Source organism: Helianthus annuus, chromosome 2, assembly GCF_002127325.2.
Source record: "Helianthus annuus cultivar XRQ/B chromosome 2, HanXRQr2.0-SUNRISE, whole genome shotgun sequence".
NCBI classification, from domain to species: Eukaryota; Viridiplantae; Streptophyta; class Magnoliopsida; order Asterales; family Asteraceae; genus Helianthus; species Helianthus annuus.
Window position 1 is genome coordinate 85,245,716 of NC_035434.2, and position 26,474 is coordinate 85,272,189.

The window sequence follows — 26,474 nt, forward strand, 5'->3', positions numbered from 1 at the left end:
TTGGACTAATCCATTTGATGTTTGTGATGTTCTCGTTCTATACATCTTGAAAACTAAGTATTTCAAAAATTTAGTAGGGGAATGTTCATTGGGGAACACTAAAAAAGTGGGGAACAGCGGGGAACCGACTCAAACGAACTCCGATTGGACTTGTTCCAGCGGCGTTGGAACCGGCTCGTCGAACCCTAACTAGGATCTCTTAACCCTAAATCCTAACTCCTATACTCTAAACCCTAAAGCAAAAAATAAGGCTAAAACCTAAGCTAAGCCGTAAAATCTAAACTATAAACCCTAAAAGCTAAACCCTAAAGGCTAAACCTAAAGCTAAACCCTAAATCTAAAACCTAAACCCTAAACCCTAAAGCTAAACCCTAAACCCTAAAGTTAAACTATAAGGCAAAACCCTAAAGCAAAACCCTAATATATTTAGGGTTTAGGGGGTTATGATTTAGGGTTTAGGGTTAAGAGATCCTAGTTAGAGTTCGACGAGCCGGTTCCAACGCCACTGGAATGAGTCAAATCAAAGTTCGTTTGAGTCGGTTCCCCAATGTTCCCCACTTTTTTAGTGTTCCCAATGAACCTCATAAATTTAGTATTTATCACCGACAATAAATAGAATTAAACAAATGTAGCGATCGTTTCCATCAAGATTAGCGGGAAGAAGATGGGGAAGCAGTAGTTGTTTGTTTCTGAAGAAGAAGAAGTGAAGCGAGGCAGCGATTGAGGAATTAATTAAGGGATTGTGGTGGTGATGCAGCCGCTAGAAGTAGGAACTCGCGTGCTGTGCCGATGGAGGGACGGTAAACATCATCCGGTGAAGGTGATCGAGCGCCGTAGGCTTCAATCCGGTGGACCCAATGACTACGAGTACTATGTTCATTACACCGAGTGTAAGCAAGCCTCTTCTTCTTAACTTAAATAAATCATCTCTCTCTATCTATTTATTAGGTTTTACCATTTAGGGTTTCTTCCATCTAGGGTTTGTTCTTAGCTTGGTTAGGTTTCAATTGCCCAACTGCTAGGATGGGTGACTTGTTATAACTTTTGTTATGCATAATCATTGATTTTGGTTATCTCCATCTAATGTAACTGGCAAGGTTACTATAGCCTTAGAGGACAACAAATATATCATAACACAAGTCTGTTGCTAACTTCTTTTAATCTTATCATCTCTTTATTTTAATTTGCAAAAATGCAACAGTCCTCATTCACATGGCACTAGAAACAAAAAAATAATACCCTTATTGCTATCCAATTTTTTAAACAAAAAACAAGATACCACTGAACTATTCAGACCATTTTCTCACTTTTTTCTTGGACATTAAATTTTGATTTTTTTTTTCTTTTTTGATAAAAAGTTCAACTTATTTCAAGTCTTCTTCTTTGTTACATTATTGGTTAATAATAAATTTCAACAATTCTGGAAGAGATTTTATGTATTTGACAAATGGACACAAGCTATTAGTCTGCTAGTTTATATGTTAGAAAATGGTAGGTACTAAAGGATTCACATTCTGACTTTATCTGAGTCTAATTTCAGCAGTTATGCTATAATACATAAATGACCATCACCATGGACAAACCAAGTTTTAAAAAAACTATTAGTGCCTAACTACTTTTTTTGTTTTTTTTTGGATTTTCTTTTACTTCTTTTGGTATTTTTTACTGTATTTACGATTGAGATGTTTGTACGCGGTTAATGTTTTGCAGAACTAATGGTGTGTGTATCATATGTCATTTCTTTTGTTGACAGTCAATAGGAGGCTTGATGAATGGGTTAGACTTGAACAACTTGACCTGGATTCAGTAGAAAATGATGTAGATGAAAAGGTCGAAGACAAGGTAATATTTGATGTACTTTGCTCTTCTTAATGTTTCATCAGTATCTCGTAAATGTATAATGTATTGAAGTTTGGAAGAGGCTACCTGATTTACTACTCTTGGTTTGTTAATGTGTTTTAGGTAACAGGTTTGAAAATGACACGTCACCAGAAACGCAAGATTGACGAAACTCATGTTGAGGTTTGATTAACCATTTTAGCCTTAAGCTTTGTTGACGTTTAATCTGAAGCATTTATTTATATAATAGGGGCATGAAGAGCTTGATGCTGCTAGCTTACGTGAACATGAAGAGTTCACGAAAGTTAAAAATATTGCAACTATAGAACTTGGAAGGTATGAGATAGAGACGTGGTACTTCTCCCCTTTTCCACCAGAATACAATGATTGCCTCAATCTCTACTTTTGTGAGTTTTGTCTCACTTTTATGAAGCGCAAACAACAGCTTCAGAGACATATGGTAAGATATGTTACATTTTCTTCTCTTTCTTTTAATTTTAATTTGTCAAGTTAGATCATAAATTGTCATTCATCTGGAAATTGCACAATCAACTTATAACGTGATTGACTTTTGTTCTTGTAGAAAAAATGTGACCTGAAGCACCCCCCTGGTGATGAGATATATCGTAGCGGCACCTTGTCAATGTTTGAGGTATATTTTAACGCATGCTAACTCTCCAACATGTATGTATGTTAGTTAGTATATGCATACAACATGACCGCTGGGACTTGTAGTTTTTCTTCTGGTTTGTTAAAGGAATTTCACGGCACCATTTTGCATTAGTCCACTTTTGCGCATCTAAATTATTAGGCTCTCCTCTTATAACAATTTAAATGTGTAAGGTTTTCATCTAATAAAAAATTTGCACACAAAGCTGTTTAGCTAGTTATTATGAACTTTGTATGTATATTATTACACTTTTGGAGGGTGTGCAGTAGTGTAAAGTGAAACTTACCCTATGATGCACTTCAATAGAAGTAGGGCTTAATGAGTGTAAATTAGTCGTGTCATTCTTTTAGGCATGGAATGCTAGCTGTCACTCCAATTCTGCAATATCATTTGAGTAACAAATAAAATGATATAAAAATTCAACAACCAATAGTAGAAAGTATATCGTTACATGTGAGGTCCGTCCAACTTTGAGAAAGTCCTTGCTGCCAACTGTAAATCCTAATTAGTTAAGATCACCTCATTGAGCAACATGAATAAGCTAAATAGTTAACCAACATAATTAGCTAATAATAAGACCGTAGAGTTGTGACACTGGCTATTTGAACCAGCTCTGTGGAAAAAATGCATTGAAGGATGAGTTTTTGTGTGTTTGGACAGGTTGACGGGAAAAAGAACAAGGTGTATGGGCAAAATCTTTGTTATCTAGCAAAACTGTTTCTTGACCACAAGACCCTTTACTATGATGTTGACTTGTTTCTATTTTATGTGCTGTGTGAGTGTGACGATCGCGGCTGCCACATGGTTGGTTATTTCTCCAAGGTAACTAATTATCTATTAAAGAAGCTTTCCTGATTGGTTAATAGTAAAATCATAAAGTTTGATTTATTAATATGTTGCAGGAGAAGCATTCAGAGGAGTCATACAATCTTGCTTGCATTTTAACTCTTCCTCCCTATCAGAGGAAAGGCTATGGCAAATTCCTAATTGCATTTTGTGAGTTTCTTCTTCTTCTTCTTTTTTTTTTAAGCATTTTCCAACTTTCTTGTATATCTGTTCTGTTTGTATACTTGTTATTGTAATACTTTACAACATATTGGAGACTTGGTATAGATATAGCGTTCTTAGAAAGTTCTAGCTCCTACGTTAGTCATGTGTATACTTCAATGAACACTTGATAAAAATATCTTTCTGACATTTTAGTCTATCTTTTAATGTACAACTTTATACTAGAATTCTCAGTTGCTCACAACAAAATTACTTCATGGAGATTGTAGCATTTTATGGTTTCTGAGACTATGGAAATGCACTACACTTTTGTTTTCTTTTAAATTATAGAATATGGCCTATTATTGTCAAGTTTCAGCTGGTAGATTATTAAAATCCCTACAAGTGAGATGTAACTAGATAACTAAAGTGATAAATAGCTCTTGTAGATATGCTGCTATCTGTGTATATGAAAAACTATAAATCACAATGCTTTTAACATAGTGTTTATTCAAACTTAGATTCTTTAGGCTCCAAGGTGTTCTTTCTTTAGGTCACTTTGCCTTAACATGTTTTGTAGTTTGTTATATGTAGGGGTGGCAAAATGGTGGGTTGGGCAGGTTTGGGTAATGGGTTAGGATGGGTATGGGTTTATTAAGAAATAGGTTAGGATGGGTTTAGGTGAAGATGGGTTTTTGTCAAGATGGATTTGGGCATGATAGGCTAAAAATATAAATAAACAAAAAAAAAAATCAAAAAAATAACTCCACTCTGCGTAGCGCCATAGCAGCAAACAAAACAGGGCATGGAAATGCCAGTCAAAATATGCAACATTTACCTAATTAATTACGGGTGGGTTGGGTTATGGTTTATCTCTAGCGGGTCAAATGGGTTATATAAAAGAACTTAAATATTAACGGAGCAAACGCATCTCCAAAGTATATTCTATTTCGTAAAACCTTCTAAATTATATAACTTTTGTAATAGTAGAGTTTTCATAACCATTAATATTATATAAAACTGGCAAAAACCGGATAGAAAGTGTTCTTGCAACCTAACCCAGAATAAAAGTTTACCCATTTGGATCCGTTGCTCCAACAGTTACATGGAGACTCTACAATGATCATCAAGCAACAAAGGAAAGAGACAAATTCAAACTTAGAACTATATAGTTACAGGCAAACCTCCTGTTGCTATTTTCACTCATCTTGTTGCTATTTTCATGGCCCAGCATGAGAATCCAGTCAAAAAACATGAGAAAATTGGCCATAGGGTTCTTCAATTTCAAGCGATTTAGGCTTCAACACAGTGATGGTGGATCTAGAAGCGACTCAAAGAAAGTAATAATAGACTCAATTCTAAAACAATCAGTTAGGCTCAACCGAATGCAGTCTAATTTGGTTATTTAGTTGGACTGAAACGAAGGCGGCGGGCTGGCGGCGATGGTCGTGAGCAGAAGCGGTGGTTGATGGTTGGAGTATGGTGGTTTAGGCGTGCTCCGAATACGGTGTTGGTTGAGAGGCGGAGTTGTGCTGGTCGGAGATGGTGGAATGGAGGTCGTAGGATGGTGGTGATTTGGGCATGGGAGATGAGAAAAAAAGAAGAATGCGTTGGTCTTAGGGTTTACCCAAAGAAACCCATCCTGACCCACGATGTTATTTTGCTATTTTTTAAAGTTACCCATCTTGACCCTCGTAACAATTCTTGTTAACCCAACTTAACCCATCTACTACAAAAATAATACCCATCTTGTTATTTTGAGATTTTCTGAATAATATTTTTCAATTATTTGAATATAAATTGTTTTTGTTTTTAGCTTTTGATATGTAAATAATGGGATGGCTTTTTTTATGACATGGAGCTGCAGCTTATGAACTTTCAAAGAAAGAAGGTAAAGTTGGGACACCTGAAAGACCTCTTTCTGACCTGGGATTGCTTAGCTACAGGGGATATTGGACCCGCGTTCTTTTAGACATTTTGAAAAAGCACAAAGGCAACATATCCATTAAGGTCTCTTACTATTGCTTTAAACTTATTTTATATACCCTTCAGATTATATGTTTGACTTGTGAATAATTAAGGTAAAATGGGTATGTTTCATAATTACCAAGGAGGGGAACTTGACTATAAACATTAGATGGGGTTGTGGTAGGTGTGCATATAAAACTGAATATTGATAATATGCATATAAAATACCCCAAGATACGGGTCATGATGACCCACAAAAAAGTTCTTTTCCCCCTTTTTATAAACAGTTGATGTGCTATTTATAGTTAACAAAAATCATAGTACCATATGGGAATTTTTGTTTTTTATATTTGGGTAATAATTAGGAGGTTTTATGCAATTTACAAACAGTTTGACCTCTTTTCGTTTTATAAGTTATTTTTTTAAATTTCACTCATTTAACCCTTTAGAGATAGCTTTTAGCCCAAATTGACCGATTTACCTATAAATGGGTTGATATTGGCAATTTTGACCCCTTTTGATTATTGGCGAGTTGAGTCTTGTCTCATCTCAAGCAGGTCAAACGGGTAAACCTCTAAATAATTAGACAACCCGAAAATGGGTAAAGTCATTTGAAGTCACAAAGTCTACTTTTAGCGCATACAACCTCTTTACGTGTTTTATTCAAACATCTTGATCATAATTGTAATACTAATAATTCTATTTATCGTGATTAACAAATTAAATAATTATATAATCTTTTCAGACAAGTATTTGCGGGTCAACTCGTTTCAACCCTACTAGAAAATGACCCGATTCATTACAAACCTATTTTTGACCTCATGTGCCCATTTTGGCCCCTTTAATTGCTTGTAATGTTAAAAAGTTAGGGCTTCTTTTCTATTAGTACTAACCCAACTCGACCCAACCTGCAGGAGCTTAGTGACATGACGGCCATCAGGGCAGAAGACATATTGGCAACTCTACAGGCACTGGAACTGATACAATATCGAAAAGGGCAGCATGTGATTTGTGCAGATCCCAAGGTGTTAGATCGTCATCTAAAAGCTGCAGGTCGTGGTGGTCTTGAGGTCGATGTTAGCAAGTTGATTTGGACTCCTTACAAAGAACAAGGTTAACTAGTGGTTCCCCACTTCCTAATTGCAATTATGATTTCAAGTTGCTCAGATAATTGCTTTGTAAAAACCAGACAAGATTTTGCTTTTGATGTTTGCTTAAACAATATAGATGTCTTTTGCGTAGTTGTTGAAAGCCATCGCCTCTTGTGCCTAGACCCATTTTTCAGGTGAGGCAGGACAATTGCGCTTTAATTTTCCAGGTAATGGTTCAGACGCACATTCTGACGAGATTCATAGATTCCGGAGAGTTTCCGGCCAAATTCTCTAAATTCCGGCGTGATTCCATCCAGATTTCTACTTTTATCCAAGGAAAACTACTTTTCTACACTAATACACTAAAATTTTAAAATTTTCGGTGCTAAATAGATGATATTAATTAAATGTTATATAATAGCTTTTCCTTATATTATATGAAGAATAATATTATTTTTTCTAATACATAATATATTTTTTATATTCTTTTCATTGTCTGCTTTTTTTCTTAGACCCACGTTTTTTTGCGCTTTGTGCCTAGGCCTTAGGCGAGGCCTATGCGGCTGTGATAAATATGGTCTTTTGATGTTTACCACACACGCACATATACACTAAAATAGATTTTCTTTCTTAAATTAAAAAAATACTATAGCAATGCCATATATAAATTATAGAGAGCAAAATAATCGTTCTTATGATATAATTTTTTTCCAAAAAATATTAATGTCTTAAAAGGTTATAGCCTTTTATAAAAAAAAAATTGTGGAGAAAAGTTGGTTTAAAAGTCAACAATATATTTTCAAATGATTGTATCGTATGTTTTCAAAGTTGTATTTACTTAAACTCTTGAAATTAAATAAAATTATATTTTTGTCTATCTTATATGTATTATAATATAGTATAGATATAGATATTAGAATCTAAGTTGTGATTGTAAATTCATCATTATAGGTCTAGGTATATCCCGTCCATAAAAGGAAAAGAAGATGTTAGAGACACCAAAAGACACGCAACAAGTGAGTTTATGTCAACATTTCATAAAGTGATACATGCAATTAAATAAATCTGATATTTATATTTTGACTTATCACATGACCATCTATGTAATATATTTGTTATGGAGATAAAGGTTTACTACATTCAAGGATCTGTAAAATTTTGACATAATGTGATATAAAGTTAAACCTAGGTCTATGTGTATATAAAGTAAAACCTAGGCCTATAAACATGTAACTAATTAAAATGTGATATGTGATTGATGTGTTTGGTATGGTCTACTACACTTTATTTAAACTCTGAAAAATCCTTAAACTAGACCACAATAATAGACAAGTGTACATATCGTCTGTAATACAGCCTAATGGAAGTCCGGATATCGAACACTAAAGACACCAACAATAACTAAAACTAGACTCCGGAAAACACTATAAAAGGTTTAAACGATTTGATTGATTTGGTTTTTGAAAAGAAGGTTTTGAATTGGTTTAATTAATTTAAAAGAAACTATAACTAACAACGATCAAACTGACAACTAAGATGAACTCAAGAATTTGGAAGATACTATCTAGGCCAAGAATCCTAATTGTGACTATTTGATTTCTCTCGACTATGGAAACTTGATTGAACCGGGATCTTAGAATACGACACCCTAGTGGATCCCTGATCATTCTCCGAGTGACCTAAAAGGAAACCCTAAGGGGCGTGTGATACTCACCGGTTGGTCGGATTACCTCTTAGTCTCTCAAACAACCCTAATGTACCCAAATGACAAATGACCTCTTAGTCTCACGATCTCAATACACCCTAAGACGCAAGGGGTAACCTAAGAACAAGTTATAAGACACAAAATAACAAGGATGTTAGGAAATCTAGAGAAACCTCCTCTCAGAGCCTTTGCACCTAAACACCTAATAACAAAGATTACTTGACTATCTATCACCTCTCAGCTATCTAGATAGGCAAAATATAAAGTTCTAACAAACCCTCAATCAATGTTCATATGGATTACCGATGTCTAGCATAACCATAAACTAATCACAAACACACAATAAGTGACGTAATATGCATCTATAATTGAAAGATATTCAACAAGAAGCATATGGAACAAAGATTAACAATAAATCAGATTTAAATATGCACACACATTAAATCAGTTGAAAAAGGTTCTTTACATTAATATTAATCCTTCAATAATATCCATAAAACCGAGAAAATGTCCAAAATCAACAAGTATTCATCCAAAACCTAGGTACTTATAAGATCTAGCCAACAATCTTGTTCAAAAGCAAAGAACAAGTCTTACAAATCACAAACATGAAGTCTAATGATCTGGAAAAACAAAGAGAAACAAGAAACATAAAGCAAATAAGCGTAATCAACCCGATTCTTGACTTCTAGCTTCAATTCTTGCTTCCAATCACTTTCTCTACTCTTGAATTGCTCTAAAGTCGTAAACTTGACAGTTGGAAGGGATGTATATCGAAAAGAATGGCCAAAAGTATTTATATAATCGAATTAGGGTTTTTTCCGAATTCTGACGATCTTTGTGCGTCGGTAAGGCCTAACCAAAGTTTTTCGTGTGGCGCCAAAGACAAACTAATTGGGCCTGTGGGCCAGGTTCTTAGCATGTCGCCAAAAACCCCTCATTAGTTCTTCATTTGGTGCTAAGAACTAGAATACTTGATTTTTCATTTGCTTTTCACTGGTTTTTCCCGCGTGCGCGTTTTTCCACGATTTAGCTCCTTCTATGCACGGGTACCTGTAAAAATACAACTAACTAGATACAAGCTAAAAACAAATAAAACAACTAATTAACTAACTATAAACGTATAGAATCGTACGGAAATACAAATGTGTTTCGCAACACATCAATGATTTGCATGCATGAAGTTGAAAACATGTAGAATGCTATATACGATTTCACATGCATGAAGCTAAAAAAACATGATCAAGGATAACGTTTTGATAACTTTTTATGTTTCATGAGTCATGTAACATTAGCTAATGCATGTTATCAAGGGTGTATCTTTGATAATCATTAAAGAGGAGTTCCATGGAGAACTTTAAGGATTATTAATCCTTGTATTCCGTTTATTATAAACCGTTAATTTTCCTATTGTGAATACCATGAACGACCCTATCATAAAAAAAAGTTTTCCCCTTCTAAGTTTAATTTGAAATCTATTAATGTAAGCACTATTTAGGACGGGGTGTGACATAACACATCTTGAGGGCTAACACCTTCCTTGAGCTCAGTGTTCGGTGTGGAACCTTTAAAAATATCTTTCGGTTTCTAATCCACTACACCATGGTTGTAGTTATTTCACACTCAATTTGGTTTTTTGTTTCTTGTTTACTGTATCCATGGTAATAGGTTTTCAAATGTTTTAATGAAAATTTCAATTTTTCATGTATATTTCAACGTGTTGGTCCGCTTAAAGCTTTCAAAACCGGTACACAAATCCCAACAATTCTCAACTTACCACATGTGCAGTGCACTCTCTATCATTGTTAAATGTTTTCAAATATGCGGGTTATTACAATATAGGTCGATCATTATTTCATCACTAACATTCCTTATATATAAGGGATGTCTGTGATTGCTTATTAAAAACTCCTTTTTCGAAAAGTCAGTCCCCTCTAAGTTGTCTTTTTCAATTTCAAAGCATCAAAACCTCATTTTTAACCTATTACTCAAACATCATTTTATAAAAATCTCTTTTTTGTAAAAGTTATAAATCAATAAGTTGGTTAATAAGAAATCCAAAAAGAAGCCATAATTACTGTATATTAATAAATGAATTGAAATGAACAGTGATTTTAATATTATATATATTAATAAATTTAATATTATATATATTAATAAACGAATTGAAATGAACAGTGATTTTAATATTATAATACTATACAGTTTTTTTAATATTTTTATTATTTTAATATTATAATAATAGTTATTTTCTTTATTTTTTAACTTTAATCTTTTTTTTTTAATATCAGGGGTTGTGATAAGCTTGGTGACAACCGGTATCGAACCAGTACTGGTATCGAAAATACCGGTACGGTCCTGTTCGGTATCAATACATAAAAGTAAAAACCGACACTAATACAGAAAACGCCAAAAGTTGGTGTCGAATTGATATTGGAAATCTTTTGATTCGGGAAATTCAGTGCTGCTACCCGGTACCATTTGCTCATCCCTGATCACGATTACCGTACGAACAACAGTACCGTACAACTTTTTTTACAACTTTTATTAGTTTGATAATGAATGTATCATGTGTATAATTTGAAAATGTTACTGTCCTCATTCTAAAGTCATTATTTTTTATTGCCTTAAATAAATGCTTTCCTCAAAGTAAAGTAAAATAAAATAAAATAAAATGTAAGGAAGGGAAGGGAAGGGAAGGGAAATGTGAATGTCTGGGGCTAATATATGATCGATTAGGCAGGGAGGGAGGGGGAAGTGCAAAAGCAGGAGGAGGAGCAGCATCATCTTGTGTGATGGCGAAGGGGGGCAGTGAGGAGGGTGAAAGTTGGTGCTACTCCCTGGAGAAATTCAATCTGTACGAGACTAGGGCCCGGTACTATCTCATCGGCAGTGATCGGAACAAGCGATTCTTCCGAGTCCTCAAAATTGATCGAATGGAACCCTCCGATCTTAACATAAGCCAAGATCCAGTCGTCTATCCTCCTCAAGAGGTCAAGAGCCTGCTTCACCGGATTGCCGAGGGCAATCGAGCCACGGGTGGCTGTATCTTCGTCAACAAGGTTTACGGCATCGCCGGTTGTATTAAGTTCTTGGAGTCTTATTATTTGATTTTGGTTACCAAGCGTAAGCAGATTGGCTCTATCTGTGGTCATGCCATCTACAGCATCCAAGAGACCCAAATTCTTACAATTCCACATGTCTCTGTGCAGACCGATCTTGCTCATTCCAAAACCGAGCTCAGGTATGTATATAGTATCATCATTAATTTATTATTAGCATAAATAAATCATTATTATGTTCTTCTATATATGGAATGGAAGACTACTAGAAATGCATTCTCCATTTCCAAGAATGATTTCTTTGGTTTTTCGTCTACCCTTTTCATACCAATTAATATGAGAGAGAGGTAGGTCTCTCTCAATACTAAAAATGAATGGAAATACAGGAGGCGGTTCTCCTTCCGAATTGGCTTCTGGCTATGCTCAATAGATGATTATGCCTAACCTTTAACGACTCAATCAAGCATTCACAACTAATACTACTATACTTATATAGATAACGATACTAATTAAGAAAATATCAAACCATATTATATTATTAACTATGGGAACGATATAATTCTCATTAACCATATAAGCAGCATAAGTGTTGTTACCTATTTCATAACAACGTGGTTAGATTCGTGATAATAACCAAATGAAAAGAAAAGGTTATTGCCTACTATTTAAGTAATATGTAATCTCCCAATGTCTAAAGGACCCAAAGCCTACATAATAAAATCCATAACCCTAATGACCTCGTCGATATTTTATTTGCCATGGTTAGCAAGACACTTGGAAAACTACACTTACACGAAAATAATGACAAAGAATCCAGTTAATACATAAAAGACAAATAAGTAATATTGACTTGTAAGCGTGACCCGTCTCACTATTTTCTATTCACATATTGTTATAAACATCTAGTGGGGGAAACAGTATAATCGTCATATTAACCAAGGAAGGTAGCACAAGTACACCAGCCTATCGGTTTCTATTTTCTGTTTATCATCATCATCATCACTACAACTTGTTTCTAAACCCATCCCTCAATATTTGGCTGCACATTGGCATTTTTCTTTATATAGTTTGGTTACATTGCGTTCATCACATAAATCATTTCATATATCATCTTTTACTGTCTTCACATTCTGATACCTTGTGATTATGGGAACACTTTTCTTTATTTTCAGTTATTCCTCATAATCTTGACCACGTAATAAAAGTTTCAACATAGAATGCGTTGGTTTTGCGTAACATTGAAATGCATAATAAATTAATAATAAATATCAGGTTACGTTGATTTGAACATAGTTTATAATATTGCTGCAGGTATAAGAAGCTGTTATCCAGTGTGGATTTGACAAAAGATTTTTACTATAGTTACACGTATCCTATAATGCGAAGTTTGCAAAAAAATGTCTTATCCAATGGTAATGAAGGGATGCCATATGATGACATATTTGTGTGGAATGCTTTTCTAACACAACCAATTCGATCAAGATGCCATAACACTATCTGGACTATTGCTCTCGTTCATGGAAATTTTAAGCAGGTTTGTTGCTATTACACCTGTTTGTAGTATCTCCATGTTAGAGTGAAGGGTTTTGTTCTCTTTAGTTAGGTGAAAGCTCCCCTCTATAAATAATTTAAATACGGGTATCGTAATTCTTTTCTTATACCCAAAAAAGTTGGTAGGAGGATAATGAAGTTTTTTTATACATGGCGGACATTTTTAATAAGAATGCTGGCATAATCAATGAAAACCAACTCATTAGTACATCATCAGATAGAGGGGGTTATCTTTTCGTGTGACAAATCTTAACACGGCTCACATGTAGATTGAACAAAAAAGTTTGTTGGAATTCATCGTCTAGTTCATTAGAAGTTTTCAATGATAAAAATTCAACCGTAGGTGTTCTTTAGTTAAAAAAGGTCAGTAGATGTTTTGTGTGGATTCACTATTGTTGTATATATGATTACAGGTACGACTATCGGTTTTTGGAAGAGACTTCAGTATTGCACTCTTGTCCAAGAGATCTCGCCACTTTGCTGGGACACGGTATGTATAAATTTATATATTCTGTCTTTTGCTTACAAAAATGGTATGGACATATATTCTTATTAGCTGTGTATTGGTATTGGTTTCCATGGATACACAGTTACTTGAAAAGGGGAGTGAATGATAGAGGTAGGGTTGCAAATGATGTTGAGACGGAGCAAATTGTTCTTGATGAAGAAGCGGGATCATTCAAAGGGAAAATGAGTTCTGTTGTGCAAATGAGGGGCTCAATTCCCCTGTTTTGGTCACAAGAAGCTTCACGGTTAAGTCCAAAACCTGATATCATATGTAAGAAGAGTCACCTTTTTTCACACTCCTGTTCAATTTCAGTCGAAAATAGATAAAAATAATAATTTGCTTATTTATTACTTTGATATACTTAATAAGAGAGAAATAGTATGCTTATTTCTATGGTAATGGAAATATATATTGACACTAGAGGGGCGGTGGATTGTGAATCCACGATGCGCGGGTGGTCGTTTGCCCAAATTATATTAATCTTTGATCCTGGTTGTAGTGCAAAGATATGATCCTACATATGAGGCAACCAAACTTCACTTTGAAGATCTGGAAAAGAGATATGGCAATCCACTTATCGTGCTTAACCTGATCAAGGTTTGTTTTTGGAAAAGTTGATATTAGGATTAAAATACTTGGTAGTTAATGTAATGGTTATGAATGCAATGCAATGCAATGCAGACTGTGGAGAAAAGGCCAAGAGAAATGATGTTACGGCGTGAATTCGCGAATGCAGTTGGGTATCTAAACCAGATACTTCCAGAAGAAAGTCAGCTTAGGTTTATCCACTGGGATTTTCACAAGTTTGCAAAGAGCAAATCGGCTAACATCTTGGGTGTTTTGGCTGGTGTTGCTGGTGAGGCTTTGGATTTGACAGGCTTCTATTATAGTGGAAAGCCAGCTGTTGTTAAAAAGAAATCAATCCAACTCAGTAGGACAAGTACTGCCAGGTATAAACAATCAACTCTGCCTTTCTTTGGTATAAACAATCAACATTGCCTTTTTAGTTCTGAGTGATTGTCATCATTAAATCATTCCTTGATTAACTTATAGTCATTTAAGAGAGTTGACTAACAAAAAAAGTATAGCGAATAACTTGTTTTCATGTTAACGATGTCAACATGGCAAGTTTAAGATTTTGGGAGTGCAAAATACCACTTGTCCCACCCAAGCACAAGTGTTCTCTCATCCACAGCTAAGACGCTGAACGACAGTATAAGGCGTATGCTCTGAAACCTGAAAGGTGGTGTATGGCTAGCTACAACAACCTCATATTCGTATTGTAAGATTGTCATGATCGCCATGATATTGTCCGCTTTGCACCCACTAGCTCATAGTCTTTTTCTGTGCTTGTGGCCCCAAAACGCATCACATTTGGTCAGATCCCAGTAAGTTTGGGTTTAATTGTTGTAAGTTTGTGCAGGGATTCTTCTCTTAAAGATCTGAGAAATGGTTCAGGGGATCTGAGTAATAGTGATACGATGATGAAACAAGAGAAGAAGACTATTAAGAAATACAATAACAGCAACAATGGTCCACAGTTCCAAAGTGGAGTATTAAGAACAAATTGCATTGATTGTTTAGACCGTACAAATGTCGCACAATATGCATATGGTTTAGCCGCCTTAGGGCGCCAACTCCATGCCATGGGATTAACAGATGATCCAAAACTGGATCAGGATAGCAGTATTGCTGCTGCTCTTATGGATATGTACCTAAGCATGGGTGATGCTCTTGCACACCAGTATGGTGGTTCTGCTGCTCACAACACTGTATGTCTAATCTAATCCTTACTAATTATGATATGACAAATAATAATAATAATAGTAAGATCATGAATTGCTGCTGCTGCTGCAGGTATTCACGGAGAGGCAAGGAAAGTGGAAAGCTACAACACAATCTAGAGAATTTTTGAAATCTATCAAACGTTACTACAGCAATGCTTATACAGATGGTGAAAAACAAGATGCTATTAATTTGTATGTAATCTTCTATCTTACCTCACGTCTTCAGTCGTTCGTTAATCCCATTCATGATTCACCTTGACCCGTTGTCTATTTCTTGCGTTGACCAGATTTTTGGGCTACTTTCAGCCACAGGATGGAAAGCCAGCACTTTGGGAACTTGATTCTGATTATTATCTTCATGTATCTGGGATAGGGGATGACCTAGTCCCAGAAGGCTAGTAAGTTTCAAAATCACTCATTGGTTATATTTATTATTATGCAAGTTATTAATGAATGTTTTGGACATTTGCAGTTCACCTAGTGATGCTGAACCCGTAGGCATGGGGCGTTCTCTGACACCTATTGCAGCATGCAAAGAGGACTTTTCAAAGATGAAACTGACATCATTTTCGAAATTGATAGAAAAAACTTGTGGTTCAATAAAGAATGTTAGGCTTTGTAGTGAACTAGGTCACAAACCTGGAAATTCTGGGATGGCACCTGATGCAGTGTAAGTAAAGTATACTTCATTAGCTAGCTTTACTTCCTTCATGAGTTAACATTGGATTTTGCAGTGAAATACAACTGAGAAGTCCAAACTGGCTTTTTGGGCAGAAGAAGTTTGAAGAAAGTAGTTCTACAGTGAAAGTGGCGCCAGATGAACTAGGGCGTGAAGAAGATGAGAAGAAATTTGATGAATTATGTGACCCCAATTGGATTTCTTCCGCTAATGACACTAATCAGGAGGATGTATTTCAAAGGTATTTCTCTAGCAAAATCATCTTCTTCTTTTTATCCACAAAACTACGTGCTGCTTATTATTGGTGGCACAACATACAACATACATATAGCTGCTAGTGTTTTCTTACTCACCACTCACTATTACTACTCCTAATTTACACCCCTCAACCTCTAGGGGCTACAAGCCCTTTGATGTATAGCTGCTGCTAGTTGCTTATGTTGATACAATTTCATTACCAATACTGATTTAGCCGTCTGGACAAAAAGCTTATTCAGGATCACATATTAACAGTTTCATTCTTGATTTTGACATGAGCTATTCGTACCGTTTCATTTTTTTATATTAAACAAATTCTGTAACATATGCATCATTTTTTTTGTAGTTATCTTGCAATGACTTCAATAGACGAAGCCAATGGTTGGTACGGTGGTACCTTGCTTACTGAGCAAGATGAAAACAGCGAGGTTTATAGTCACTATGCTCACTTTTGTCAGGTAAAAAAATATGCTGATTACTACAGTAGCAGTATCCCTTTTGATTTTGGGTAAACGGGTAGCTAAAAGGGAAACAGGAGGTTGAAAGAGTAAAACGGTCAAAAGTCGCCTAGAAAAGTCGTTTCATTGCAATCATATGGCTTTGTTTTACCAATTTATATATATATATTTTTTTTGCAACAAGTAGAACCCAGCGATGGAACCTTTCCAAAATGACAGTGAGAAAGAGAAGCATTATGAGGAGGTTCTTCATTCAGTGACAGTTATAGATGATGTGGAAGGTGAGATGGAAGCAGCAGTGACGGAATACGAGGTAATCGGGTTGGATCTTGGGATCTGCCCCAAGGCATTCAATGCTCTTGCCGTTGACCCGACTCACTTGACCAGGTGGATGATTGGAGAACACAGGCTCAACAAGGTCTAAGCCTTGAAATCATCATCTTCTTTCTGTCTTGTACAGTGTTGAATGGAATTTGTGTTGACTTATCATTTTGTATGTATTTTTTTTTTTCAAAGAAGTGAAATAAAAATAGTATTGGATAACTGATTAGTTTAGTGGTGGTGAAAGGTGTCCTACTTTGAACCATGTTTTCTTTATCCACATTACCTACCTTTAAAAGCAGCAGCAGCAGCGAGTAATTGGACATCACATCATGGCTTCTCACATCCCTTCTCTCTCTTCCAATCCCATTATTATTATTCTGAATCGAAGAGGAAATATCACAACTCAGGCTTCAAAAACCACTGGTTTTTCACTTAACTCGGTAAGTTTTATTCATTACTCTCTATGTTACTACTAAAAAAGGGTAATTGCACGGGACCCCTGACCGCGGAAGGGATCTCCCTTCACAAGCTAGCGACCCGGCAACGCTGCCTGGCGGTGACTACCCAGCCGAGTTCGAGGGGAGCGAAGAGCCTACAAGCAGGATTCGAACCCGCGCCACTTTGGACTCCCGAACCGGTTTTAGATGGGTGCCGCCGGTGGCCACTGGGCTGACACCCTGTGGTTTCTCTGTGTTACTACTAATCAACCTTCAAAGTGATTTGATGGAACATTGTATATAGGGCAACAAATAGCGTATGACTGATGTAATGAAATGATTATGAGCATCAAGGGGTCTTAATTAACAACACTCTTAATCATTCTTGTAACTATAGATTGATAAAGGTACCGTTACAAAGATGGTCAACATTATTCGGTATGCAATTTAACCATCTTTCCCAACTCGGGTTTTTATTACTTCATACCTTTTCATTACTATTTCATTAATATCATTAAACGCCGGCCACATCAAACTATTGTATTGTTCTGTTTATCTTCTATTAATCTGTTTATCTTCTATTTGTGGTTGTTAAAAATGTCTCTAGTCCTTTTGACATTCAAATAAAGCTTTTAAGTTCTATATAGGGAAGCGTTATCTTGAGAACGCTAAATATTGCGAGAACCGTGAGAACGAGTGAGAAAAACAATCAAAACCGAGTTTTTTTTAATACAAACCTCATTCTAATTAAAATACATCAAAAAAGAATTCACAACATCAATTAATTCATTTCTCCTCTCAATATCACTCTTACTAGCATTTTTACACGTGTAAATATAACAAATCTACACATGTGTAAATGACAAACTTACACATGTGTAAATTTTAATTATTTACGAATTCACATAAATTTAAACGTGTAAAATTAATTTCTAACATTGTATTCGTTCTAGTTTGACCCCTTTTCTCACCGAAGAAAAAACTTCAAATATGTTTTGAGAGAAAGTGAAATGACTTGGTGGCCCATTGGACAACTTTTATAAATGCCTAGGTTTGAAGGTTTTGTATTCAAGTCCCACAAATGACAGGATTAAAAGGTTACACTGCATGTGAAACTACTAAAAAAATAATAATAGTGTATTCATAATTGTATACACAGCATGTACACATAAAATGCTTTTCTAATTTACTGCAATAATAATATGATATTTGCAGATTTTCAAGAAATGTGAAACCTGTGGAGGCCAAGGTGCCATCGACTGTGCTGGATGCAAGGTCTCATCATTTATCTTTTAACATATTTTTAGTTACGTATTCATATCTATCATCATTTATGTTTGTTTGTGTCAATTATTGTTTGCTTGTGTCGTTTATTTTATGTTTGTTTGTGTCATTATTGTTTGCTTGTGTCGTTTATGTTCGTGAACCCTTTGTTAAGAATTTTCAAACAACGAACATAAACAGACACAAACACGTTAATTCCTTAACGAACAAATGGACAAGAAAATCTGTTCAGTTAAAGTTAAACGAACCCGAACAGGTCTCATTCGTGTAAGTTCAATTTGTTTACATGCCTAATACTAAAAAATAAAAGTGGTTGCGATTATTTTTATGTTTGATACAGGGAACGGGAAAAAACAAGAAGAATGGGAATATATTCGAGCGTTGGAAGTAAGATCATTCTCTCATCTTCTGTTTTTTTTTCTTTTTTTTTTTAATTTATGGTGTTTAATACGACATATAAACTGAATTTTATTTTAAATTTTCTTCATAAAAAACAAGATTTATATGTATTATATAATCAGATTTTGTTATTAGGTATAGGATGTTTACATTAAAATGATTTGACATCAAAAAATATTCAAACTGATCGTTTTTTAACGTTTTTATTATCATCTACAGTCTTTAAATAAATATTAAAACTTTTATTCTAACTAGAATGTTGTAATTAAAATGTTTGAATAAATTCTAGTGAAAGAGCGGGTATTTAATTAGAAAATTTGATAAAGGAGTTGAGATGTAAAAGAGATTAAACACCAAAATTTACCCTTCAAAAAACTATTACGGGTATGTTTGGCATGGAGTGTTTAGAAGTTTTTAGGAGCTTCTAGTTTTAATCTTTTAAGAAAAAACTCATACTCAATAAAAATCTTTGTTTGGTTGAAGGAGCTTGAAGCTTTTAGGTTAGGAGTTTGAAACTTTTGGTTGAACGTTCCTACTAGTAGCGTTTAGAAGGAGCTACAAGCTTTTAGGGAAAAAATGACTATTTTAACCTTGAAAGAAAGATAATGAACTTTTTAATGAACAAACTTTTTAAATTTCTAATTATGTCCATCTTGGTCATTTTCTACATTTTATTAAAAGCTTCAGCTACTCTGCCAAACACCAAATATATCCAAAAAGCTATAGCTACTAGCTACTAGTTACCAGCTTTCAGCCACCAACTACCAGTCACCAGCTACTTTTGCCAAACATACCCTATAGCTTCACCTCCATTTATCCATTCCATCATGAAACCATTTATTCAAAATGGGAAAGGCTACTATGTTGAATTGTTGATGAATCAAGAACGATTCTGAAACGGAACACAATGAATTAACTTTGATTTTACTGAAATGATCTTTGATGGCTAGTTTTCTATTTAGTTTTTGGTTTTGATTTTGGTCCACTAATCAATTTTTTTATATTCACTTGTCTTCTTATACATTAATTTTTGTTGATTCATCATTGATTTTGATTTTGGTTCACTGGATGTGATGATTGCATATCCATGGAACTGAGAATGGGGTTGCAAGGGCAAAATCCCAAAAAATCAAGTGGAAAGGAGGTTAACACCCGTGGAGATCTCGCTATCAAGAGGGGCAACGCCTTTGGTGCGTGGATGGCGGGGTATTGTGGGTGGTGTGGAGGGGCTTTGCCCTCCCCGCTACACACCCCATAACATGTAGTCTAAGATGGAATAACTCAACTCACGTACATGGCTACATATGAGATTTGTGTACGGGTTTTAACATCTTTTATAACAAAAACAATAAACGTATACAAAACTTTATATACATTTAAAGCCACTTACCAAGGATCCATTTACAACAACTTAAGAAATCGAGAACACTCACTAAGGATCCATTTACAAGAACTTCTCACGCTTTTGATTCTGGTTGAGTCTATCATTATATGTCTTATGTGATAACGTTGAGTGAGAATAAAAGCTTTATTTGATTTTATCTTCGTTTTCTTTAGATATTTTTACAACTTATTTCTATTCTTTTGATAACTTAAACAGATGTTACGATTGCCAAGGATTTGGGTTAAAGAGCTGCCCAAGCTGCGGGAAGGGAGGCTTGACACCCGAACAAAGAGGCGAACGTTGATCGCTCATACATAAAACTTTCTTGTTTATATAATATGTCGCACCTGATATGAATAAAATTTACGTCTTTGTTTTAGAAACATCAATTCAGTGATGCAATTTACCTAACATCCTGACACATTTCTTATATAACAATAATTTAATCTGTTTCACCTGTTAGAGTTAAAACATATCCAAATAGATCGTTTCATCCATAAATAAGTGGGCCGACTAGCCTTTATTAGAAATGAAGAAACACGACCGGTGACTTTCTCTAGGTATGAGAAGAACTAATGTCCTTATCTGTATTTTTTTTGTCACCAAATTTCATTCCAATCAACAAGGAAAATTACATAAGGATAGCAGGTAGACGGGCAACAAAGTGTGCCGCCATCCCTTTCTGAATAGAAAACCCTAATCTACTAATGACAAAGCCTCGCCTGTGAGGGGTCGAAAAGTTGCTATGGACCACACGCTGAACTCTAGCCAAGAACCAAACCACTTCCGGCGCCAAAGAGCCGAACCTGTCAAACGCCAGGGGGGACAAAGGCATGCTGATTATCCTCACAAGCTTTCGCATGCTTTTCCACCTTCTTTGACTCTACTTTCAATACCGCTTGCCCCACCACAAACCCATTTTCCCGGAACCCGGCTAGGGGGGACAAAGGCATGCTGATTATCTGTATTGAAAACAAGATTGGTGATATTGAAAACTACATTCAAGAGACTTTTTCCCTTGATGATCACATCTTAGTCCTTTGGGACGTTGATGTCACACCCCCAAAATCCACACGCGGAGTATCACCGCTTGGGAGCGTGACTGACCAGGATCAAGCCACCAATCATATTGAACATGTAATTAATATTAAGTAAAATAAATGTAAACCGTCCATTCAATACGATAGGTGTTCAAAACATAACCATAGTTTCAAAGTGTAGCGGAAGCATAGTAAATAAACCAACAATAGTTAATAGTTTTAAATGTCATAATAGTTCAACGTAGAAACCACGATCCTTGCCCACAACGACCCGCTTCTCCAGTGCAAGCTCCAAGTACCTAACGATCTGCAAGGCATGTAACAGAATGATCAACAAACTAGTTGAGCGAGTTCACAGTAAGTAAATGCGTAACAGTATGTAACGGGTGGCTCTACAGGGCCAATAGTAAGTTATACAGGTGGGGGCTTCCCATGTTATGTGACCACTAGACTATTCGTATTATCCCTGTTCTTCGTCCGAGAACAGTAGCGCGTATGGGGTGTGCGTAGGTTTTACGCACGTATCCTTCATAACCGAGGATAGAAGTAAGTAATGCGTACACGTAGGTTTTACGTGCGTGCCTGACATCCGAGGCAGTAATTGGCATGTGACCACGTAGGTGTTATCCCAACCTACGGAACCGTCCTGACATCCGAGGACCATGATAGGTGATAGTCTAGGAAAAGCATATATACGTTCTTAGTCAATGATAACCTTTTACCCATTCCCACGACCCGGGAATCCCATGCCTTAGTAGGAGTGTGAACTCACCTTGGTTTGCTCGGTATGCTAGGTTATGCACTCACAAGTAATTAATCACGTCCTATTGTATGCACGTATAACAAACCAGTTCATGTTCGCAATGATACGCATGCAATCTAATGTCACATAGTGCTTGATAGCCAATATCATGCATCAATCATGTATCACATAACAGTCAGTTTGCATATCGGCACAACACGTATCATTTCACATTTAATCATCAGCTAGTGTACACGAATACAAATGTTAACATTCATCACCAAGCATGGCATGCCAAATAAATCAAGCATACATTCCATCATTCAAAGTATGTTTATAACCCCCCATTATCTTTCGACCCAACTGTTATCTTTCGACATATTAGTTATCACAGTTATCTTTCGGACCAATTGTTATGCTTCGAACCAAATGTCATCTTTCGACCACGCTGTTATCTTTCGGTCAACACTACTATGGTTCGGTCAATGCTATCCTTCGGTCAACACTACTATGGTTCGAAGGACAAGTATCTTTCGGTCACAACAACTATGTTTCGACTAACAAGTATCTTTCGGTCACAACTATGTTTCGAATAACTAATATCTTTCGATAAATATCAGTTACGTTTACTCAAAGTTTCCAAGTTTATCCGTGATTATCAATTAACACAAATTCAAGTATTCGGTTACCTCAGAATCGATCAAACAGGGAGTTTCATATTAAACCTCATGAACCCTAATTTAACCACATGAACAATAATAACACTTAATCATATTATGTTCCGGTTCCATGAACAATACAAATTCCGAATTGCATAATATCACAGCCGATCCACAAAACATTATCATTAAACATCATCACAACAGATCCGATTAACATACACATCCGATTAACATCCATATCCGATTAACATACATATCCGATTAACATCCATATCCGATTAACATACATATCCGGTTAACATACAAACCACATATTGCAAGACAATTGATAAATCATGAAATCATATACACTCAAAGCATCATCTATTAACATAAACAACATCACACACTAACCGGAAAAATCTGGGTTACGGAACGAGATCTTCGAACAGAGAATGGGTCTGCTATGCCGTCACACACACACAATGGAACTAGGGTTTTTGAAATAACTGTCGACTTACATGCATTCACGTATATAAAACGTATCACAGGAATGGGCCAAGCCCATTAGAAAGACTGGGCCGAAAGATGTCGAAGGATCCTATCTTTGTTCGAAGGATAGAGTCCTTGGTCGAAGGATATGTTTCGTGATCCTTCGAACCGAAAGTTGATCCTTCGAATCGAAGGTTATCTTTCGTGATCCTTCGATCTGTAAGTCATGTTTCGTGATCTAGACTAAGCGTTTTAATAATAATTCTAATATTATTTTCTACCACAGCAAGTAATCACATATAGGCAAAACGACAATACGTTTCATTAAAACACAACGCGTACAATTTCAAGTCCACAATCCAAACAACTAAACAGTCAAAGTCAACGCGCATCTAATGCGAAAGTGAAAGTCAGAAACTCGAGTTGTCACATTATCCCCAACTTAAAAGAAATTTCGTCCCGAAATTTGGTACGCACTCACTGAGGAAGCTAGGTAAGTTACATCGTTCACTGGTTTTCCTGGGGTGTCACATCATCCCCCCGTTGATTTGGAATTTCGTCCCGAAATTCAGTAGTAGTAGCTTCAGCCTCAGAAGTGGATGCATTGGTTTCGAATAGCTGGGGGTACTTTTCTTTCATCTGGTCTTCGCGTTCCCAGGTATACTCTGGGCCACGCTGGGAGTTCCAACGAACTCGAACAAGAGGGATTCTCTTGTGTTTGAGGACCTTAACATCCCGGTCCGTGATTTCAACTGGTTCCTCGACGAACTGCAACCGCTCGTCGATAGTGAGTTCCTTAAAAGGAACTATAAGGGTCTCATCTGATAGGCATTTCTTCAGATTCGACACGTGAAATACATTGTGAACTCCACCGAGTTCAGCTGGTAGGTTTAATCTGTAGGCTACTTTGCCAATCTTTTCTAAGATTTCGAATGGTCCGACGTACCGCGGATTCAGTTTGCCTCGTTTACCAAATCGAACCACACCCTTCCAGGGTGAAACTTTCAATAAAACCCGGTCCCCGACCTCAAATTCCAATGGCTTTCTACGCTTGTCCGCGTAGGCTTTCTGACGGTCGCGTGCTGCCGCCATGCGTTGTCGTATCTGCGCAATCTTTTCTGTGGCGTCCACTACAATCTCTGGACCCGTAATTTGACTATCCCCCACCTCTGCCCAACAGAGAGGTGACCGGCATTTACGTCCGTACAATGCCTCGAATGGAGCGGCTTGAATGCTGGTATGATAGCTGTTATTGTATGAAAACTCCACTAAAGGGAGGTGCTTTTCCCAGCCGTTGCCGAAATCGATGACACACGCTCGAAGCATGTCTTCTAGAGTTTGGATAGTTCGCTCAGACTGCCCATCCGTCTGAGGATGATATGCTGTGCTCATGTCTAATCGTGAGCCGAAGGATTTGTGCATCGCTTGCCAAAGCTCTGACGTGAATCGTGCATCGCGATCCGAAATAATAGAGGTGGGCACTCCGTGCCTCGAAACAACTTCTTTAAGATAGACGTCTGCGAGAGTGGAGAACTTGTCCGTTTCCTTGATCGGCAGGAAGTGTGCAGACTTGGTGAGTCGATCAACTATGACCCCATATTGTATCGTTCCCACGCTGAGATCTAGGTAGACCTGTAACAAAATCCATGGAAATTTCTTCCCATTTCCATTGCGGTATCTTAGGCTGCTGAAGTAGACCAGCTGGTTTCTGATATTCAACCTTGACTCTCGCACAGGTTAAGCATTTTCCAACGTACGTAGCGATGTGAGCCTTCATACTAGGCCACCAATAAGTAGTGCTGATGTCGTGGTACATTTTATCCGACCCTGGATGTACCGAATAGCGAGACTTGTGAGCTTCATCCATTACAAGCTCGCGTAAACCGCCATAAAGTGGGACCCAAATACGCCCCGTTACATAGTAGGCGCCGTCTTCCTTTTGTTCCATGCGTTGCCTTGAGCCGCGTAAGGCTTCAGCTTTGACGTTTTCGGGTTTCAGTGCTTCTAACTGAGCAGCTCGTATCTGTGCAGGAAGACTGGACTGAATAGTAAGCTGTAGCGCTCGCACGCGCTTAGGTAGAGTGTCTTTCCGACTGAGGGCATCAGCCACAACATTGGCCTTGCCTGGATGATACTTGATGGCGCATTCATAGTCGTTTAGAAGTTCAACCCATCTCCGTTGACGCATATTCAAATCCTTTTGCTTAAGAATATGCTCGAGACTCCTGTGATCGGTGTAAATCGTGCACCTGGTACCGTACAGGTAGTGTCGCCATATCTTAAGCGCGAAAACAACAGCTCCCAGCTCTAAATCGTGCGTCGTGTAGTTCCGTTCATGAACCTTGAGTTGCCGCGAAGCGTAGGCAATAACTTTATCCCGCTGCATCAATACACAACCAAGCCCCTGTATCGATGCGTCACAATAAACCACGAAGTCATCCGTGCCCTCTGGCAATGAGAGAATAGGTGCGCTGCAAAGCCTATCCTTTAAGTACTGAAAAGCGGTCTCTTGCGTATTACCCCATCTGTAAACGACACCTTTCTGTGTTAGCATAGTAAGTGGTTGCGCGATCTTTGAGAAGTCTTTAATAAATCGCCTGTAGTAACCCGCCAAACCCAAGAATTGGCGTATTTCTGTCGGTGTACGTGGTGCTGGCCAGTTTCTGATCGAATCAACCTTGGATGGATCGACATGAATCCCATCCTTGTTCACCACATGGCCTAAGAAGTGGACTTCACGAAGCCAGAAGTCGCATTTTGAAAACTTTGCGTACAATTGCTCTTTTCGAAGAAGTTCCAAGATAAGACGTAAGTGCTGCTCGTGCTCCTCCTGACTCTTGGAGTAAATCAAAATGTCGTCGATGAAAACGATAACAAACTTATCAAGATAAGGTTTGCACACCCTGTTCATAAGATCCATGAAGACTGCAGGCGTGTTCGTAAGCCCGAATGGCATGACAAGAAACTCGTAATGACCGTAGCGAGTTCTGAAAGCGGTTTTGGAGACGTCCTCATCCCGGACTCTCAGCTGATGATACCCTGACCTTAAATCAATCTTGGAATAGTAACACGACCCTTGCAACTGGTCGAATAGGTCATCTATGCGCGGAAGAGGATAACGGTTCTTCACCGTCACCTTATTGAGTTCGCGGTAGTCGATGCACATCC

General features: G+C 36.9%; 3 protein-coding genes across 4 annotated transcripts; all 3 read left to right on the forward strand.

Moving 5' to 3' along the window:
- The first annotated feature begins 616 nt into the window (after positions 1 to 616).
- Positions 617 to 6,733, forward strand: LOC110918835 (histone acetyltransferase of the MYST family 2). 2 transcript variants are annotated; one of them, XM_022163118.2, is made up of 9 exons: positions 617 to 890; positions 1,754 to 1,842; positions 1,963 to 2,022; positions 2,090 to 2,299; positions 2,423 to 2,491; positions 3,170 to 3,331; positions 3,412 to 3,505; positions 5,358 to 5,506; positions 6,379 to 6,733. In XM_022163118.2, the coding sequence occupies exons 1-9, from the start codon at positions 752 to 754 to the stop codon at positions 6,580 to 6,582; spliced, it is 1,176 nt and encodes a 391-aa protein (XP_022018810.1). In that variant the 5' UTR covers positions 617 to 751; the 3' UTR covers positions 6,583 to 6,733. The 2 variants fall into 2 exon arrangements, with proteins under 2 accessions (XP_022018810.1, XP_022018813.1); XM_022163121.2 differs by having other exon boundaries at positions 618 to 890; positions 5,364 to 5,506.
- A 4,214-nt stretch (positions 6,734 to 10,947) lies between these two features.
- On the forward strand, positions 10,948 to 20,817 carry LOC110918845 (phosphatidylinositol-3-phosphatase SAC1). Its single transcript, XM_022163127.2, has 16 exons — positions 10,948 to 11,504; positions 12,634 to 12,856; positions 13,287 to 13,363; positions 13,464 to 13,651; positions 13,881 to 13,978; positions 14,063 to 14,331; positions 14,805 to 15,153; positions 15,239 to 15,360; positions 15,456 to 15,566; positions 15,641 to 15,838; positions 15,903 to 16,088; positions 16,452 to 16,563; positions 16,751 to 17,327; positions 18,540 to 18,599; positions 18,949 to 18,995; positions 20,608 to 20,817. Exons 1-13 carry the CDS (start codon positions 11,056 to 11,058, stop codon positions 16,985 to 16,987), a joined length of 2,619 nt encoding a protein of 872 aa, XP_022018819.1. The 5' UTR covers positions 10,948 to 11,055; the 3' UTR covers positions 16,988 to 17,327; positions 18,540 to 18,599; positions 18,949 to 18,995; positions 20,608 to 20,817.
- On the forward strand, positions 16,871 to 20,839 carry LOC110918852 (protein PHOTOSYSTEM I ASSEMBLY 2, chloroplastic). Its single transcript, XM_022163133.2, has 4 exons — positions 16,871 to 17,327; positions 18,540 to 18,599; positions 18,949 to 18,995; positions 20,608 to 20,839. Exons 1-4 carry the CDS (start codon positions 17,217 to 17,219, stop codon positions 20,693 to 20,695), a joined length of 306 nt encoding a protein of 101 aa, XP_022018825.1. The 5' UTR covers positions 16,871 to 17,216; the 3' UTR covers positions 20,696 to 20,839.
- Positions 20,840 to 26,474: the final 5,635 nt, after the last annotated feature.

Excerpts from the sequence above, each read along its gene's own strand:
- LOC110918835 (XM_022163118.2), top strand. The coding sequence starts at position 752 with ATGCAGCCGCTAGAAGTAGGAACTCGCGTGCTGTGCCGATGGAGGGAC. Across the intron at positions 2,023-2,089 it reads TTGACGAAACTCATGTTGAG|GGGCATGAAGAGCTTGATGC; the intron begins GTTTGATTAACC and ends TTTATATAATAG. Across the intron at positions 3,506-5,357 it reads CAAATTCCTAATTGCATTTT|CTGCAGCTTATGAACTTTCA; the intron begins GTGAGTTTCTTC and ends TATGACATGGAG.
- LOC110918845 (XM_022163127.2), top strand. The coding sequence starts at position 11,056 with ATGGCGAAGGGGGGCAGTGAGGAGGGTGAAAGTTGGTGCTACTCCCTG. Across the intron at positions 13,652-13,880 it reads TCCAAAACCTGATATCATAT|TGCAAAGATATGATCCTACA; the intron begins GTAAGAAGAGTC and ends TCCTGGTTGTAG. Across the intron at positions 15,567-15,640 it reads GACCTAGTCCCAGAAGGCTA|TTCACCTAGTGATGCTGAAC; the intron begins GTAAGTTTCAAA and ends GGACATTTGCAG.
- LOC110918852 (XM_022163133.2), top strand. The coding sequence starts at position 17,217 with ATGGCTTCTCACATCCCTTCTCTCTCTTCCAATCCCATTATTATTATT. Across the intron at positions 17,328-18,539 it reads CTGGTTTTTCACTTAACTCG|ATTTTCAAGAAATGTGAAAC; the intron begins GTAAGTTTTATT and ends TGATATTTGCAG. Across the intron at positions 18,600-18,948 it reads TCGACTGTGCTGGATGCAAG|GGAACGGGAAAAAACAAGAA; the intron begins GTCTCATCATTT and ends TGTTTGATACAG.